The sequence below is a fragment of the Haliotis cracherodii genome, unplaced genomic scaffold, assembly GCF_022045235.1.
Source record: "Haliotis cracherodii isolate W230 unplaced genomic scaffold, xgHalCrac1.p SCAF_3, whole genome shotgun sequence".
NCBI classification, from domain to species: Eukaryota; Metazoa; Mollusca; class Gastropoda; order Lepetellida; family Haliotidae; genus Haliotis; species Haliotis cracherodii.
The window spans coordinates 25,808,512-25,828,142 of record NW_027266286.1 but is presented as its reverse complement, the minus strand read 5'-3'; the positions used below and the strand labels follow the sequence as shown (position 1 = coordinate 25,828,142).

Genomic DNA, 19,631 nt, shown 5'->3' with positions numbered 1-19,631 from the left:
CGAGCGCGAGGCAGATTAAAAACAAGTCCAATCTGTTGATGTCTTTTGACCGGGCAGGGAATCGAACCAACAACCATACGCTCTCCGGGCAAACGCTCTCTTCTCGACACCACTGAGACGGTCTTGGATGGAAGAAAAGAAAATGTTAGAAACATGTAACTTTGAAATTAATCTTTCAGGACAACGGTTGTGTGTGTGAGTTTGCCACACACCCCTCTGTTGCAACAGCCTGACAGCATCTTCTACAACATGGCCAAAGCTGCTTGGTTGACCTCCTAGTACAAAACCTTTGGGCTTTATACACTGTATGTTGATTAAATCTAACATGCATCTTTCAGGATCCTGGTCCTGGACAACGGTTGTGTGTGTGAGTTTGACACACCCTCCTCCCTGCTGCAACAGCCTGACAGCATCTTCTACAACATGGCCAAAGCTGCAGGGTTGATCTCGTAATGTTCAGAGAGTTGACAGAATGTGTATGTTGCAAAGAAGAGATTGTTTTAGATACAGTACGGTACTCTGTCAGTGTTTGACGTGATAGACCGTACACCATTCCATATATTAGCTCTGAACGTGTATGGTTATTTTATAATAATACTTGGAAAGAATTAAATCATCACTTGATGTTATCAATCTTTATGGTTCTTCAGGGTGTAGACATACATGAAACTACAAATACAAATTTACGTTTTGTTTCCGGGAATTCTTGGACAATACTGGTATTCCAATCATTTTTCACACAGTCCAATAATGGTTATCCCAGCATTGTAATGTCATGCTTATGTCATTCGAAATCAGTAACACAAATATAGCACATGTCATCATTGCCAATAAATATATTCTGGAATTCAATCTACGTGTTTTGTTGGCATATACTTTTTAATAACAAGCATCTGCTAATGGTTTTCGTCATTTTAATGGACACAGTTATATATGTTATGTTTTGAGTGAGCCCACTGGTACCCAATTATATTATAACATAAGCAATAATGCAGATACCAAATCAGTCTAGGTAACCTATGATGCTGCGACTTTAAACTGATCCAGTCAGTCACTAGATAGCACGATAACCTCCAATATTGAACGTTATCTGTACCCGTCCCCAAGTCAAGTTTCATAATGACGTCAAACACCAGAGCTCCGTTGTCATCGTTGAAAATTGATATGAAAAAAAAACATATTGAGGAGTAGGCGCAGTTGATCACCATAACAATGGAATAATAGTAAAATCATTAAAACTCATAAGTTACTTTACTAATTTAGAAAACATCCAGTTATAATAACCATATAGCCAAGGTAGTGCAAAATTGGAAAGGCATAATTTAGACCCCACCGCTGTCAAGACAGGGATAAGAAACCTACAGCCCTTCAAAGAGGGGTCGACGTCTCTCTCGTGAGATGGACATCTTGAAAGTACATGGCCCTGTGACTAATGGTAGTCCCGACACTGACCATACAGTGAAGAGGCTGTGTCCTTTTGGTCTATTTTTTAATATCTTCTATTTTGAAACTGCTTGACACTGATGAAGCGGAAATTTGACACTGATGTTTCTTATAATGATAATAGCATATTTTGTTCATATTAATATGAATTTACTGCTGGTAATTTTGTAAATACATCATTTATAAAAAATTTAAATAGTAAATCTTCAGAAGAACCACAATGATTACAAAGCTGGAACTTTGTATGACTGTATATAGGTAGATTCAAGACTGTTCAAGGCATCGTGATCAGCATAATTCAGTGCGGTTGACAATTTTCTAAGAATGTATTTTACCAAATGTTCTAAAATGATATTAACATTGGTGGTATTGCAAGTTTAATTTGTCCTATAATTTATTGCACCAATATTGCTGGCATTGGTGTCCCTACCATAATAAGTTTAACGCCTCATCAAATAAAAACTTTTACTAATTACTATTTTTACAAAATATACAAAAACTATTTACAATTCATTTATATTTAACAGCTTGTCTTCAGAAAGCATACATCCAAGAACATAGAAACATTTTGTGAGTGAGTGAGTTGGGTTTAACACCGCTTTTAACAGTATTCCAGTTTTATCGTGGTGTGTCAGCTTTATGTTGGAGGAAAGCTCGAAGTGATGCAGGTCTCAGACGTTTACCACTTTGGTGAAACCCACGAGCACGGATAAGGTGCTGACAAACCTAGAAACATAATCAGGGCGAACCGGGATTCGAACCCACAATCATAGGTTTCTGGTATGCCCAAGGGACGCAACTCTGCACAGCGAATCGCGGCGCCTTAGACGACTGGGCCACCCGTGCCCCCGAAACATTTTGTGACTTACAAGGAATATACATAATGTTATTATGTCCGAGGCCAACACGTTTATTAGATTAAGGCATTTATGTTTTTATCACTAGATTTGGTATGTAACTTCATATTGGAATATGATAACTTCTTCTATGAAAAGGTGTAGGTCAAGATTCTGATAGAGGAAAGGCAGTGATAGGACATATGTGCATATTCTAGTTTATGAATGTTTCTCTCAGATACATATATGGCCGACTTGAATATCCTCAAACTACCCTCAGTGCCGTAGCCAGCCATTGGGGTGCTCTCTCTCTCTCTCTCTCTCTCTCTCTCTCTCTCTCTCTCTCTCTCTCTCTCTTCTCTCTCTCTCTCTCTCTCTCTCTCTCTCTCTCTCTCTCTCTTGCCCCCCGTCAAGAAACGTTAACTACGGCCTTGACCCTTCAGATCTACACATGAAATGATATGATTAAATAACCATCAAATAGCCAATTCCCTTCCACTAACTTACCCACCTTAGCTAGAAATAAAAGAGACCAGTGAGACCGCCTCACGTGTTTCATGTTCAGATCTATGCATAAAGATTGACAAATACCTCTTTACAAAACAGTATGACAAGATGGGTGATTTCTACTTTAAAATATAACTTTCCCTTTATGTCGAACAATATTCCTGCAGCTCTAGCCTTTAGTGCCTACATTTCACAACTTTTGAAGTACAATAGAGCATGTTCCGTCGACAAAGTCTTCAAAGAAAATCATGCGACTGTTGCTCAAAATTTGTTTGATGAGGGTTCCAACATTCAAGGCCTCAGATAAGTTTTATGGTAGACATGTGGAGGACATTTCTAAAATTGACGCATCAGTGCCAAAAGAAATGTCCGATGCAATTCCCCATTTTGACTTGTACCGTATGTTTCCGTGTTTTCATCAGGTGAACAATTGACTCCCCTTTGCATGTGTTTGTGTCATGTCAGCCCTTCAGGTGAAATGACGTTCGATACCAAGGGCAACCATACACATGTTAATCAACACCATGCCACCAAGATGTGTTGCATGTATCGCCAACATGGTGGACACACCAGATATTGATCTTCACGCCCGAAATTAATTTTTCAGACATTTTCACAATTATTTCTTCAGTTCCCTTATTTTTTGTCGGTAGTAAAACTTTTGGTTATTATTTGCAAGCGACATGTGTTGGTTATTACTTCATACAGAATAAACGAGAATGTGTCCCACTCAAAGCAACAGTGCATGCAATGGTAGCCTTCAATATCTGGTCGCAATTAAATATCAAAGTTTATATCTCACTGTTCTTTTCATTGGCCTTGTGTTTTTTTCAGTCTTAAGACAAAGAGCTCTCTGTTAACGCTACAGTGTCCTATTACATTTGTCAGACCCCTGAGGAGATTTCAGGTTAGAATAAGGTCCCCAGCAACATATACTGGGTGTCCAAATGGAACAGTTGTTCTTTGTTGATTGTGTGGGTCTTTGCTAAAAATATCGCAGTGTCCCAGTATTTCAGTGTTAGTCTGATGATGGGGGAAACCCAAAAGATGCAGGGTGAAGCCAATGAAACCGAGTAACGACTCGGCAATAAGCATTTTCAATTATGATTATCTTTTCCAAAGAAACAGTTCTTCTGTGTCAAGGAACTAACGTTTCCGTTGCCAAAAAGATATTTGTAATGCATCAACAATATCCTCTGTATTACTATGGGAAACTACGATATTCAGATTGTTCCTCAGTAAGGTTTTGCCCAATGACGTCAGTTGTACTTGATGTAGATGGAACAGTGTACCTTTGTTCAAGGATTTGTACCATTGACAAGAGCTCATGACTGTCTATGGATAGTAATAGTCTATTTCCCCTTCAAGAAAAAAGTTTCTTTATCGTAAGGATTCGACCATTTTATATTCGGGGACAGGGGATTTTTTTTCGAAAAAATACATTGTACCATAAAATTCTTGATAAAAATATTTATGCCTCCGGCTGCTAAAAAGTAATTTTCTGCCATAAAAAATACATTTTTGCAATTTAGTTTTAATTGATCAAATATGTGGTTTTGCAGCTGAAGCTGGGGAAGATCGAATCTCCATTGAATCCCATGCAGCATACTGGTATTACATGTTGAAGACGTCAATTTTGATTCTTTGATTTTGATCCCTCTTTTCAAATACATTTTCAGGATAAGTAACATGACATGCAGAATAAGCTTATTTTTAAACCCCTTTGTACTAGATATTCTCAAAATATCGACAGTAACAATTTCACAATTATGATAAAAATGAATTAGAAATAATGTTTTGAAGAGTATACTCCTATGAACTGTTTGTTTGTTCGAGTCTTCTTATAACCGATATTATGTCAGCCACAGAAACTTCTTGTCTTGTAGTACATCTGCCAAATCCCTATTGTATCTGCCGTAAAAAGTGTCCAGTAAGACACGGGTTTTTTCAAGCATGGGTTCTGTACGTCTCTTCTTCTTGCTGACATTGAGATGAGGCACACTAGCGATGGTAGACAACCACTCTTCAGTGTAATCTGAAATACAATGTGCCTTTGTATGAGTTATCCTAAAGTCGGAATATGTGTATGGCAGTCGCTGAGTTGGTCTGGGGAATTATGTTGACATATCCCAAACACATAATTATGACAATGTTATCTTTCCTTTCATACTTGTTTACATTTCATAAAACTGAGCATCGTTCATCTGCGTCACTAATCGAAAGGAAACTTACGCAGCCGGAAAGAAAAAGATAAAAACTCACTTAGTTTCAAATAGTTGTACACTTTTCTCAGCCGAGCTTTTGGGTCTTGATCGTGGTCGTCTGTTCGCAAGATTAGAAATTGCTGTCTTGGAAAAACCTTCAGCCATTCTCGCATGTACACTGAATAGCACCCTAAGAAAATGAAAGTCTGGGAAAGAAAAATGCGAATTGTAATATGCGATAACGACATCAATTTAACTCCTCATAGCATCACTATGTCATTCAGCATTACAGATGTACACATAAGTTAATATATCACATCTCTGAACTGTTCACTGGTCAAGAGATATTCCTACCCGAAGTGTTCGTGCTATGTCCAGGCTGTACAGACAATGTTCCACCGTGTGGTTCTTCATGCAGGTTTCCTCGATCTGGACATCTCTTCTCACAGCTTCATGGAAATCCTCCGCTGATTTTCTGTTCCGCATCATATAGTCAGAATATAACCTGCAATGATGTCATCTGGCATACACGCAAACGTAAATACTTTATGTATATATGTTATGTATAGATAATTAGCCAAATCCGTTTTACTGTCTCAATTCTTAAGTTATAATATAATACTTATTTAAATTTCAAAGGACTGATATTTGTTGAATAAATACAAACATGTCTATGTATATTGATTGCACTTGGTATGTTCATGCAATGCAAAGTTATTTAAGTATGTTTAGGAAATGTACAAGTACCTTCAAAGTAGTAATAATTTGAAAAATAGTCAATATTTGTTTGTAGCCTTCATATGAAAACAAGATCAAATGTTGAATTTCCACAAATATGAGATAAGTTTTCAATAGTGAGTAAGTGAGTTTAGATTTAAAGTCACATCGGCAATATTTCAGCCATATCGTGACTAAATCAAGTTGTTCAGTAATAATACATAATTATCGATTATAAAAGCTGTCGACAAAGGAGAGTAAGAGTACTAGATTATCACAGGTATAGACTTTAAACTAGTATGTAACCATAAAAAATAACTATTTCAAACGATACATCATAAAAAATGGGCTAGAGATCACCAGCAACCAAAGTTAGGCCACCATACTAGGAACCATGGGGACGTACGGTACATGTGCTTCCTGCATGCATGCCACTTGGGATTGTTAGAAAGTTTAAGCCCAAACATTTACAACCTACAATCATTCTACGATTAAAACCATGGATAATGAAAAATACTTTGAATGAAATGGGACTTTAAAAGGGGGTACAATTAATTTACGTTACTTCAACCCCCCCTTTGAAGGTTCTGTCAAAATACCATTGGATACGACCCGTGAAGATCCGGGTAGTTAAGGTCTTCAGCAACCCATGCTTGCCGTAAAAGGCGACTATGCTTGTCGTAAGAGGCGACTAACGGGATCGGGTGGTCAGGCTCGCTGACTTGGTTGATACATGTCATAGATCCCAATTGCGTGGATCGATGCTCATGATGTCAATCACTGGCGTGTCTGGTGTAGTCTCGATTATTTACAGACCGTGCGGCGTTAAACAACAAACCAACAAACAACCATTGTATACCCCTTCTTAGAGGTCACGTATGCCTACAGATTATGCTAAAATTAAAAAACCTCAAGTCCATCAGCTGTTTGTGTACTAATTTCATGCGTAGTGACCATGACCTTTAAAGTCTTTAGATCATATGCCTGGAGAGACAACCGTTATTCACACACCCTTTGTCAAATAAGTATAAATCCAGCTATTTTTCAAATAAAAGCGAAATAAGCAATAGTTTTAAAGATCTGAAATTTCTGCTCAAACAATCCTTTCTGTGATTCCGACCATACCATAAGCATGTGTTTATTAATCACTATCATTTAGCGATCTACCTTAACATTATTTTCAATCTTTACTGAGGCCTTGAATTGTATAAACCTGATAAAGAACGGTTTTAACAAGAATGATATGACGCACTTTGAAATTTTGGTATAAAGAGCATGCTCAATTGAATCTGAAAAGTTGTGAAATGTGGGCTGGAGCTGTTAGAATACTGCTCGAAATAAAGGAAAAGTTGACAATTGGATTGGTTGGTTGGTTGGTTTGTTGGTTAACGCCGCACTCTGTAAATAATCGAGTTTGGACCAGACAATCCAGTGATTAATATCATGAGCATCGATCCACGCAATTGGGATCGATGACATGCATCGACCAAGTCAGCGAGCCTGACCACCCGGTCCGGTTAGTCGCCTTTTACGACAAGCATAGTCGCCTTTTAGGGCAAGCATGGGTTGCTGAAGACCTATTCTACCCCGGAATCTTCACGGGTCTGACAATTGGAAGGTTGAAGTCATCTCTTGCTTACAGTCTCATGAAGAGGTTTTTTGTCACTTTGAATCTAAGCATGGATCTAAACATGAAACATACGAGGCGATCTCACGTATCGCTTTTGTTTCTTGTTCATGTTGGTAAGTCAGTGGAAGGGAACTGGCTGTTTGAAGGTTATTGAACGACGTGCATATCAGATCATCACTATACCTGACAAAAGTTAAACGTCTTGGCCAGAATACCTTGTTTTGAAATTCCGATTCATGTGCATAAAAAAACAGATCAGCAAGAAGGGGAGCACAATTGGTGCCTATTTCTGGTCAAGATGTCTAACCCTCAAATTTTACCAGATTTTATCAATGAGGAAGTCTCAACATTTCATATATTTTTTCTCAGTAAACTTTCATTTTTGACAATTTGTCCTGAACCTTTGGAGATAGAGATTTCACTAGATCTATGGTCACCACGTATTGGTGCCTCATGGATCAAGAAAGTATGCGTGTCCTTAAGTTTCTCGTGTGGTGTGCACAAAGTTGGAATATCAAATATTTTGACAAAATTGAATTGTCTAAAATATATTCTGTGAATATACAGAAGAACCCTCATAGATTGTATTAAAGAATATGGTTAATCTTCGAGACAGGTGGTACAGTTGATGGACCCATCAATACATATTAATGGACTTTTCTTTAGGATTCAGCATCGGACCAAAAGTACTAATTGTACTGATGGGTTGTTTTTGCAGATTTCCTTCTCAGTAAACATACTGGTCTTTGACATGTCATTTATACCAAGTTCTTTGATCAATCAATTTACGCTGTGATGCTTAACTATAATGGTTATATTACTTGAAGCCTTGTAAAAGCTAACATCTAACGTCTTCATAAAGAAAGTTGTTATGAACAGTTTCTAAACACGTGAAAACGACACAATGGAGATTGAGATAACAATTATAGCTATCAAACCCTAACCAAAAAAATGTAATATTATTATCCATTTTATTTGACCAATAACATACATATCTGCAGCGTAATGTATACACAGCAAGAAAAAAAGACATGCATATGGTCACATTTCAATATTCCTTTTCCTAAAACACACAATGTCTGCTTGCAGGGATCAGTAGGTCAGTCCCTGTAACTAAGCTGTTTTGAAGTCACGGAATGCATATTTAATCTGGGGATAAGTTGGTCCCTACATGAGGCTTACTTCTTTGAGAGGCATTTAGAAGTTGGAGTATTAGTAAGGATAAGATACAAGGATGAACAACGTCTTTGTTACAGTTAGGAGCGACGTTTCGATGTAGGTTCTAACACCGTAATAAAGGAACTGGTGTACAGAGTATGGTTGACAAATATATATACAGTTAGGAGGGGGTTAAAAGCGTTCGCTCGTCACGCCGAAGACCCGGGTTCGATTCCCCACATGGTTACAGTGTGACAAGCCCGTTTCTGGTGTCATCCGCCGTGATATTGCTGGAATATTGCTAAAAGCAGCGTAAAACCATACTCACTCACTCACTCACTCCAGGTAGGAGGCAGTGTTTAGAGAGTAGAGATATTACTGACTTCAGCATTAAACGTCATACTCTAACTCATTTATGCGACTGTTAAAAAAATAACCATGTGTCTGCAAACACAAAACATGTACCTACCTATCAGTTGGATTTCTGAAGAGGACAATGAACTTCGGATCTGTATACACGTGTCTCATGAGATGGGGAGTCAGAACCACTGGTTTCTCTAAACCTGCATTTTGTGGAATTTTTGGCCATCCTCGAAAATCACAAAAATCTTCAGGAGTTGCCTCACCTAGACGAATAGACATAGTGCTAGAGGGAGTTATATCACGGCGTGTTTGCTTCATGTTGGAGGAAACCTGACGCTTAAGTGATGCAAGTCTTAGACATTTACCAGTTTGTTGAAACCCATGGGTATAATGCTGACAAACCTAGAAATATAATCGTACTGTGAACAGGGAATTTTTAAATTGTCAAAATATTCATGCATGAGTGTCGCATCGGCATTATTTCAGCCATATAGCGACTCAAATTATTCATTAAATATATTCATCAGGTATGTTTACCTGTAATCATGTTGTGGTAGCCTGTTTCTGTAGTTGTGTGTTTTATCCGGAGCGCAGCAGTATCGAACTTTTGTTGAAAGCAGCTGAAGTTGCATGGTGCCCGTGCTCGCATGCCATGTGTATAACCTGTGTAGATGTCAGATGATTTATATTCTACTGTTCATTGGCTGCAACGATATCTTTCATCATGAACAAACATGTTCTACCGCATTTCCATATTGGGTCAATAACATTGACGGTACTGTTCCCACTTTTCCTGTATGTACCTTTTCTAATGAATTATAGCAAATCAAATTAACAAAGATAACATGATAGGTGTTGGGAGTACAGGCAAATACATCATAATTTTAAACAGAAACCTCCAACAATCCCCAACGCTGAGAAGTCCTGTATAGTGCACAACATGTTAATGGTTATGTACCTCTCAAAAGCACTAGATTTCCAGTCGCCCTGCAATTCAATAATAAATGGGTAAACCCCCAAGCTAAGGACAGAAGAGCTGAGGTCCCTCCAACATAAATATATGTGCAGTGGCACAGTAACCACATATTTGAAGCACACTTTTCAAGGCCTTCAAAACATGTCATTCGTTAGAAGTTCACTGATGCTGGGTGTCAGCACAGGCAATCAGGTGGTTACTAACAGGTAGATCATGCTGTAGGTGTCTTAGGCGACCCCGGTGTCTCAGAGAGAGGAATGGAGAGTACACGCTGTCCAAACTGATAGTTTTATTGTGTAATAGTCACAACCGCACTTGCCATCTTGCTATTCCAGGTCTTGTATGTAGATCTGTTTATTTGAGATAGAGTTATGACGTCTGGGTGGTAGTAGGGTTCGTTGTAGGAGAATGCAGTTAAATGCAACTGGACAGGTGTACCAAAAACTGTAAAGGGGATTAGTAAAGTCCAGTTTTTAATTCATTTCTAAACAGAGTTTGGTGCGATCGGCAGCTTTTGAACAGGTTTTTTTCTTTACGTCCTGTGATGCCTTGACCAAGCCAGTGATCATTCGATCAATGCATTGCCATGGCCATAGGTTCAATGATCTAGCAGCACAAGCAACAATATTGATGCACTGTCGACACTGTTGTCCGCACAGGTGTAAAGCCAAAGTATAGGCAGAATCTGAAAATGTTGTCATCCTGGAAGAGTTTGTCCGCTTGGTTCTATTCGCATGTGCTAATCTCTTGTACATGACAACTTCATCATCTGACGGGTAGATATGTCTACACAGTGTCAGCTGGATTAACGAAGCGAATGACATGTGGTCACATAATACACGAGTTACCATATTATTTTCCAGAGCCAGTTATCTTTCAATATGCAATATTCACTTTCCAAACAAACCAGATGACAGTACAGTAAAGTACGGTTATAACGAACTCAAAGGGACTACTAATTTTAGTTCGTTATAACCGTAGTTTGTTATAAGCATATATACAGCATAACTACAGCAAATAGTTGGGACCAAAAAATAAGTTCGTTATATCCGTCAGTTCGTTATAAGCGTGTTCGTTATAACCGTAGTTTACTGTATGTCAACGGCATATGGGTTGGGTGATGAACCCTTATTGGTGTTGTACATATAACACTATTATATGTATATATAGGCTATGATATGTCGACCTGACAATGTGTGACCCCAAGTCACATTTGGTGTAATGGGCAAAATAGCTGTGAAAATTCTATGACTGGAACACTGAAAATCAGTGATGACCCCAGGTGTTCGCGAATAGGATAAGCACATCCTGTCCTACCGGTGGCACAAGCACTCACATAATAGTCACACAATAGACATAATTTTTGCATAAAACAGTAAGTGTTTATTGCCTGACGCCGCACAACAGTACTAAAGCATATCTGACTTCGCTGCCGTATTGACATGATGACATTTGTATCGAACACTGTTACAGAGGTGCATTGAGCAGAGCAGAAACGTACGTCACCAAGTTGAGTTTGCCCGTCTTTGATTCACATAACTTAGAGCAAGGTTAGATTTTGCATAACGCTATCAATCTCTATCTCAAGAAATACACAATTTTGCGTAAGGGGTGCAAAGTTGACTGTGAAATCTAGAGTTTCCACAGCTATTTCACACTCGTCTGCTGTTGTTTCTACGATTACTCGAAAGTCATCAAGGTACACCATACCTTTTAATTGTTGAAATATCTCCGGAATCTTAACCGCACCAAAAGGTATCAAACATTTACGTAGAGTATCACAATCACTAAATTTCCCCTTTAGTCCTAGCGACTGATAAAAGTCCGGGTCTTCTGACACGCTCCTATAGGCATTCATGAGATCTATCATGTATATCCAGTATATGGTTGTAGTGCAATCAGTTTACCTCTTGCATCTAGGTGACATCTGTTGGTGGTGCTTCCGAAACTGAAACGCGAAGGTTTAACTCGAAATCGGTACATCTAGAACTAAATTGTCAAACCAGTAAATTACCACACAAGATCAATAAACAATCGACAAATTATTTTGAAATACACAGGATAAGGCTTACAATCATTTCGACAATACAATGTTAGGGCCTATTACACAATAGTCACGCATAAGTCACAGTTGAATGTTCTGGATGAGACAGGAGCTGCGGGAATAGTGTTGGAAGCAGGCAGAAAAATCGGTGTTTTCCGATAGAATCCCTTCAGCACTGGGCAAAGTGAGTGAGTGAGTGAGTTGGGTTTAACGCCGCTTTTAACAGAATTCCAGTTATATTACAGCGTGTCAGCTTTATGTGGGAGGAAAGCCCGAAGGGATGCATGTCTCAGACTTTTACCACTTCGGTGAAACCCACGAGCACGGGTATGATGCTGACAAACCTAGAAACATAATTGGGGCCAACCGGGATTCGAACCCACAATCATAGGTTTCTGACGCAACTCTGCACAGCGAATCGCGGCGCCTTAGACGACTGGGCCACCCGTGCCCCAGTGCTTAAAAGGGGCTGGAAGTTGGCATTGCCTAAAAGTCGGGCCGGGCCAAGACGGGCCAAAGTGTTATTGGCTAATTACTTCATTATCGGCGATCATACCTACATATTATTGATGCAACATACACACAAGACATTAATGAACAATCACCAACAAAAAACGTAAAACATAATTAGGTATTCGGAGTAAATGGCTTGAAATCCAGAAAGTGGAGCTGTGTGTAAGCGTCGCTGATCTAGGTAACATGTAAAAGAGCAAGATAGACACAATTTTTATGGATAACAACTTCTTTAATACTGTAAAAGGCGACGTTTCGGTATAGATCCTTATACCGTTGTCAAGCAAGACTGAGTGAGGGTTGTTGTTGTTGTTGCATTAGGTGTTTAAGAGGTCGCCTTCTGCCTAGGCAATTTCGGCTGACCTGTCCCTCTTTGGGAGTCCTGAGTGTGAGAAGGGTTCACATATCTATTGTGAGTTCGGTGTTCACATAATTTCTGTTTTTGCATTGATATGATTTCTATTTTTTATATTGATATCATTTCATTTTTATCCTTGGCTGCTCTGTTTATATACGTTCGAGCAGCTGTCCATCTCTCAGAAATAGAGTTAGTTTGGCCTTCGCTATGGCATATCTTGGCTTTAGGAGATCTATGACAGATAGCGGATCTAACTGCAATTCTTGTTTTAACCTAGCCCGGGCTGGGGCATGGTCTTGACATTCTAGTAACAGGTGGTCAATGGTTTCAGCCTGATTGCAAGATGAACAAACCTTGTCATAGTGCTTTTTGTGACCATTTGAGTATGAGTTTGGCTTTTGTTGGACCTTGGGTTGAATTTTGTAAAGCCATCTGCCGATCTTACTTGCGTCCCATTGGGCTTGCCATCTTTTTGCTATGGAGGCTTTGATTTTGCTTTTTATCTCTAGTTTACTAAAGGGAATAGGCTGTATATCCGCTTTGTCGAGAGCTAGCTTCGCCAGTGAGTCTGCTTTTTCATTTCCATGAATATCTATGTGAGAGGGGATCCAACACAGCTCCACCTGTTGCCCTTGGTCCGATAGTTTTGTATATTCGTATAGAATATTGTTGACTGTGTTTGGCCTGGAGTTTGAGTTTCTCCCACTGATGGCCTGAAGTGCACTTAGCGAGTCTGATAGGACGACTGCCTTTGCTTCCGGGAGTTCCGGTATGAGTTTGAGTACATGATCAATTGCCTCCAATTCAGCCGTGAATACTGACTGACCATCAGGCAAGCGAACTGAATGTGCTTGGGGTTTGGAGCTGTGGATATGGATCCCGTAACCAGCACTGTTGTTGATAGGATTCTTGGATCCATCAGTGTATATATGGGCCCAGCTGTCCCAGGTAGTTTGAATTTTAGTGATAGCTACTGATCGTAGTAGGGTTGGGTTTTCTCTTTTAGTGACTTCTGATGTTAAAGCAGTGTCAACTTTGGGAGTTTGTAAAGTCCAGGGAGGGTGTAACCCTTTGTAGTGACTTTCTGGAGGCTGAATGTCATGACAATTGTGACTTCGAATGAGTTCACGTACTAATATCCCAGATGGCTTTAGTGAGGGATTTTTTCGAGCTAGGGCTTCATCTCGAGTGTTTTTGTCTTGCCATATCTTTTTAACCAAAGGGTTTGATGTTCGTCCCCAGAACGATAATATTGCCTGCTCTCTTCATAGTTTCAATGGGAATTCTCCCGTTTCTACTTGTAGTGCTTCTAGTGAGGTGCCTGTCGCTGCGCCTGTGGCCAGCATTAGGGCTTTGTATTGTATTCTGTCTAGGCGCCTCAAGACAGTATTTGATGCTGAGTGAAAAGCCTCACAACCATAGTCATTTTTTGATCTGATAAGAGCTTTGTAGAGGTCCAGCTGAGTGTCCCTCGATGTGCCCCAAGATGTGCCTGAAATTGCCCGTAATACGTTCAGGTCTTTTTGACATCTGTTTTCCACATATTCTATATGCTTGCGCCAAGTGAGGTGTTGATCAAGGATAACTCCAAGAAATATTGCAGATTTTTGGAATTTGATAGGTTTGCCTTTTATGGAGACACGGGGTATCATAGCATCTTTCCCCCGGCGTTTGAATAGAACTCCAACCGTTTTTTCACTTGAAAGGGTGAATCCCCATTTATTGCACCATTGATCTACTCCGTCCAGGGCTGACTGGAGTTTTTTTCTGATTTGTGAGATATCTCTGTGCTTTACCCATATTGCTCCGTCATCAGCGAACTTAGAAGTTTGGGTAGGAGAGTTGACATGGTCAAAAAGATCATTGATCATGATATTAAACAGGGTTGGGCTTATGATGCTGCCTTGTGGCGTGCCATTGTCCAGTGCCATAGGATCCGATCGATTGTTCCCTATTTTAACTGATAGTGACCTGTCTTGCAGGAAGCTGTCTATGAAGTTTGCCATGTTCCCTTCTACTCCATTTTGTGCTAGTTTTGAGAGGAGTCCGTCATGCCATACCATGTCGAAGGCTTTGCTGAAGTCCAGAAATACTGCGGCTAGGTATTGTCTGTTTAATTGGGCTTTTTTTATTTCATTTTCCGGTCTTAGAATATGATCTAGACACGAGTGTCCCTTCCTGGAGCCACTTTGGTCAGGTTTTATGTGATTGCCAGTTTCAAGATGATGCATGAGCCTTTGTGTAACCATGGCTTCCATGGCTTTGCACATGTTTGAGGTGAGTGAGATCGGTCGATAAGAGTTTGGTAGGGCTTCTTCTTTCCCTTGCTTTAGCAGCGGGATAACCGCAGCATGTTTCCATGCTTTTGGGACTTCTCCTTTGGACCATATCGTGTTATACAACTCAGTGAGTAAGCCTTTGGTTTGATCAGGTAGGTTTTTCAATATCTCGTAGCTGGTTGTGGTAAGACCAGGTGCTGTGCCTTTTCTATGTTGTATCGCATCATCAAACTCTGTCACAGTAAATGGTATATTGTATACCAGATGCTTGCTTAGCGGCCGTTTTGAGATCTTAGGCATAAACATTTTTCCCAGCTAGAATGTTGGCCTTTTCTTTGACTGTATGGGCGTTGGCTAACTTGGGAATTTTTGTGGGTTTCCGCTTACCCCTGATTGCGTGTATTTTGCTCCAGACTGTTTTAGCATTTGTTTTCTCATTAAGGGATTTGCAGAGGGTCTGCCATGACTCTTTTTTAGAATCGTCTATGAGTTGTCTTACTTTCTTCCTGGCTGCTCGGACTTTGGCAAAGGCTGATTTATCCCTTTTTGACCTATTTAGGGCTTTCTTTCTCACTCTCCTAGCTTTTGCTATTTCCCTGTTCCACCATGGTACCGGCGTTTTGCCAGTTTTGTGGTCTTTTTTTTAATTGATTTTTCAGCTGCGGCAATAATTGCTGAGGTGAGATTTTGGCAAAAAAGATCAAAAGAAAACTTGGTCATAACGTGTGTGACTGCCGTTGTTCAGAGTTATGAGATTGTCGTCCTCAACCCATTTCTCTACCATTTTGCCGTATTTGCATGAATCATTCCTGTCTTCCAATAGAGGGCTGTGGGTATTAAAGTCACCAAGGATTATCCCATTTTTGCCTACTATTTCAGCTAGTCTTGTTAGCTCTTCCATGTTCGTTTCATGGGTAACCGTGTGATATATGTTAGCTATGCGTAATTCGTTGCCATTTGCCAGTTTTAGGGAGATTACTTGGGTTTCAAGGTTTCCTACGTTTGCTTCAATATTTTTGGAGGTACAGCCGTCGTGGACAAGGGTGATTAGTCCTCCTCCCTTATTGCCAGGCATAAGTCTTTTCCTGTCTTTTCTATATTGGGTGTACCCAGGTAGTGTGAATTTGGCTTTTTCACTGAGTTTAGTCTCCTGTATTAGAATGACATGAGGCTTGATCACCTTTTTTTTGACGATTGCAGTCAGTTCATTGCCGTGGCTCTTAAGGCCATTTGCGTTCCACTGTAGTAAAGTAGTAGTAGTATTGATGATTTTACGACCGCTTCAGCCGTCGGCTATTTCGCAGTCGGGGCCAGACGGGTTAAACAGTAATAAACAATAGTGGGAAATACGTAAGTAATCGGCTGGCCCCAAAAAATGTAAATTAGGGGGGTTAAAGAAGAAAGAAATATAGTAAAGGGGTGTGAAGGGGAGAGAGGTTTAGCAGTGGAGATGTAGAGCTGTAAGAAACCTAGTCTAAGGGAAGTAACTAATGTAGAGACTTAGAATAGTATATAATCAGTTAAGCTGATATGCTATGTAATAATATGTACTATAAAATGAAAAATAACGGTGGGGAGGGTGAGAAACCTATTATAAAAAGTTTGGGCTTACTGGCTGGGGTAGGGAGTCAGGAGAGGGGGTGGGGTGAGTATTGGCCGTGAGCGTGGAAGCTGGGCTTGGGTTGGTAGCTGGTTGAACGGTCATGTTTATTATAGTATGGATATGGGCGAATTTATCGCGCGGACGTCGGAGAAGTCGGTCCGCGCTGAGAATTTGGATCCCGATCCTAAATTGTAAAAGTGTGGATTTTAGATGTAGTAGTTAAGCTGTAATTTGTTGGGATTTTTCTAAAGTTTGCTTATTAGATTTGTTGTTTTAAGGAATGTAGCTATATGGGAGAATTTAGCGGTATGGTTAAAAGGGTCTAGGAGCAGTTGGATGTTGTTTTTGAGCTGTGGGGGAAGAGAGTTGTATAGTTGTGCTTGTTGTTGTTTATATTGTGAACAGTGGTTGAATATATGGTCTAGGGTTTCAGGTGTGTTGCAGTGTGTGCAGTTTGGATGTGGGTGTCTGTTTTGTTTGTGGAGTGTTTCGTGTAAATTAGTTTGGCAGCTTAACATTCTATTTATGATTTTATCTGCTAAAATAGACTTTGTGAAGTTCCGACACTTTGTGACTGGCTTATTGAGAAGGGATTTTGTCAGGATTGACTTACAGTTTTGAATATTTGTTTTGAAATTTTGAGATAATGTATTTCTTTTGATTAGTGATTTTATCTCGGCTTTTCTGGTGGTGAAGTTAATACTTGGTGATGGTTGGGTGGTGGCTAGTTTTGCTGCTGTGTCTGCTAGTTGGTTGCCTGTTATGCCAGTGTGTGCAGGTGCCCATAGGAGAGTTATTGTTTTGTTGGATTCTGTGAGTTTTGTGTGAATGTCTATGATATTGTTTATTATGTCTTGCCTTGATTTAGATTTTTTATTATGAATTTGAGTTAATGCACCTAATGAGTCTGAAATTATAAGGAAGTTTGAGTCAGTAGATATTTTAATGTAGTGATATGCACATTGTATAGCCAGTAGTTCCGCTGTGATGATATGTGTGTAGTTGGTATAATGGAAATTTGTGTTGATTGGTGTAGGTTATGTGATCTGTATGCCTAGTCCTGTTATGTCGTTATTTGTCTGTGATGCATCGGTGTAGATATGGGTATGGTTGGGCCAGTTTTGGTGTAGTTATTTGAGATTACTTTTTTGTCTAGGTTTTGGGGGTCAGGGTGTGAAATGAATGTTTTATGGAGTGAGAGATCTGTTTCGGGGGGGGGGGGGGGGGGGGTTGTCATTTATGAATATGTTTGGGGGGTGTTTGATGTTTTCTAGCTTATAGGTTTTAATAAGTTGGTAGAGATGTGTGAGATAGGGGGCTAGTGTGTGATTGTTTTTGAATTTTTTTAGGGTCGCAGGTCTAAGATTGTTGTATTTAGTGATGATTTGTTTTAGGGTAGGGTTTTGTTGGGCCCCAGCCCAGTAGTTGAGAATGGTTTGGTTGCGCCGGAGTTGGATGGAAGTGGTTCCTGATATTAGCTGGAGAGTGTTTAGGGCTGTACCGGTTCTAGTGCCCAGGGCTGTTTTAAGGGCTTTATATTGAATGGAGTTTAGTTTATTATTTAGTGTTTCTGATATGGAGTTGAGGACTGGAGCAGCATAGTCAATCTTAGATTGAATTAATGACTTGTATATATTTAGTAATGTTTGTTTGTCAGCGCCCCAATCAGTGCCGCTGATGGCTCTCATTAGATTTAGGTCTTTTTGACAAGATGTGACCAAATTATGAATATGGGGGGCCCATGTTAGGTGCTGGTCAAAAGTAATTCCCAGAAATTTAGCTTCCTTTTTAAATGAGATGGTTTGATCATTAAGGGTGAGTTTGGGTGTACAAATTGGCATATGTCTGTTTTTGAAGAGTAAGCCGATGGTTTTATTAGTGTTAATTTGGAATCCCCACTGGGTTGCCCCAGTTCTATATGTTTAAGGAGGGGTTGAATTCTTTTTTTTAATCTGTTTTAGAGATGTTGACGACGTCCAGAAAGAAATGTCATCTGCGAATTTTGCAGTGGTTATATTTTTAGTTTTAGATGGGAAAATGTCGTCAATCATAAAATTGAAGAGTGTTGGAGAGATTATACTACCCTGTGGGGTGCCGTTGTCTAAAGGATGTGGGTCAGATAGAGTGTTTTTGGTTTTAACTGTAATATTTCTGTCTGTTAGGAAAGAGTGTATGAAATTTAAAATTCTACCATCTATGGTTTTTGCTTTAAGTTTTTGGATTAGGCCATGATGCCAAACCATGTCAAATGCTTTACTAAAGTCGATGAAAATGGCCACAGTGTATTGTTTTTGGGAGAGTGCTGTTTTTACGTCATGTTCTAAATGTAAAACGTGGTCTAAAGTTTGTCGATTAGACATAAAACCACTCTGGTCCTCATTGAGTAATTTTTGGGATGAAATTTGGAATTTTAGTCTGTTATTTATGACGGATTCCATTATTTTGCAAATATGGGAAGTTAATGAGATGGGGCGATAGGAATCCGGTTCTTTGGGGGGCTTGCCTGGTTTAAGAACCGGTACCACTAGGGCTGTTTTCCAAGAATGGGGGAGGGAGCCAGAAGTCCAGATTTGGTTAAATAATTGAAGAAGGAGTTTTTGAATTTTAAGGGGAAGGTGGTTAAGGATAGTGTAGCTAATGTTATCTGGGCCTGTGGCTGGGGCTGTATTTTTGTTATTGATGACTGTTTGTAGTTCATAAATGTTTATTATTTTATTGTATGACATGCCTGTGAGGGGTGGTCTGTGAGAGTAGGTGGGGTGGTTTTTAATAGTGTCTTGCATGATGGGAGTGTGGTTGGCGGAGCTGCTAGTGGCCGAGAAGTGAGCAGCCATGGCATTAGCCTTTTCTTTGTCGGTATTTAGGTTAGGAAAAGATGGGTCTGAGAAGGTTTTTGAAGTGCCCTTTATGGCTTTAAGTTTTTTCCATAGAATTTTGGTATTTTTTTTCCCCCCATTTTCAAGGAGCTGGTAAATGTTTCCCAATGTTTTCTTTTGGCTG

The 19,631-nt window shown here is 39.7% G+C and overlaps 2 protein-coding genes across 2 annotated transcripts in view; one reads left to right on the top strand and one right to left on the bottom strand.

Annotated features, from left to right (window-relative positions):
- The window catches only part of LOC139474001 (multidrug resistance-associated protein 1-like), a 28,650-nt gene extending 27,811 nt beyond the window's left edge, over nt 1-839 (top strand). The window contains exon 26 of the mRNA XM_071256861.1: nt 339-839. Coding sequence (XP_071112962.1) covers nt 339-453 — 115 coding nt within the window. The 3' untranslated portion in view covers nt 454-839. The remainder of the gene's footprint in view (nt 1-338) is intronic.
- Nucleotides 840-4,639: 3,800 nt separating this feature from the next.
- Nucleotides 4,640-19,631, bottom strand: part of LOC139475325 (carbohydrate sulfotransferase 15-like) — a 34,063-nt gene continuing 19,071 nt past the window's right edge. The window contains exons 4-8 of the mRNA XM_071258550.1: nt 9,396-9,521; nt 8,965-9,121; nt 5,345-5,495; nt 5,049-5,196; nt 4,640-4,821 (exon numbers count right to left, since the gene is read on the bottom strand). Of these exons, the coding sequence (XP_071114651.1) occupies nt 4,640-4,821; nt 5,049-5,196; nt 5,345-5,495; nt 8,965-9,121; nt 9,396-9,521 (764 nt within the window). The remainder of the gene's footprint in view (nt 4,822-5,048; nt 5,197-5,344; nt 5,496-8,964; nt 9,122-9,395; nt 9,522-19,631) is intronic.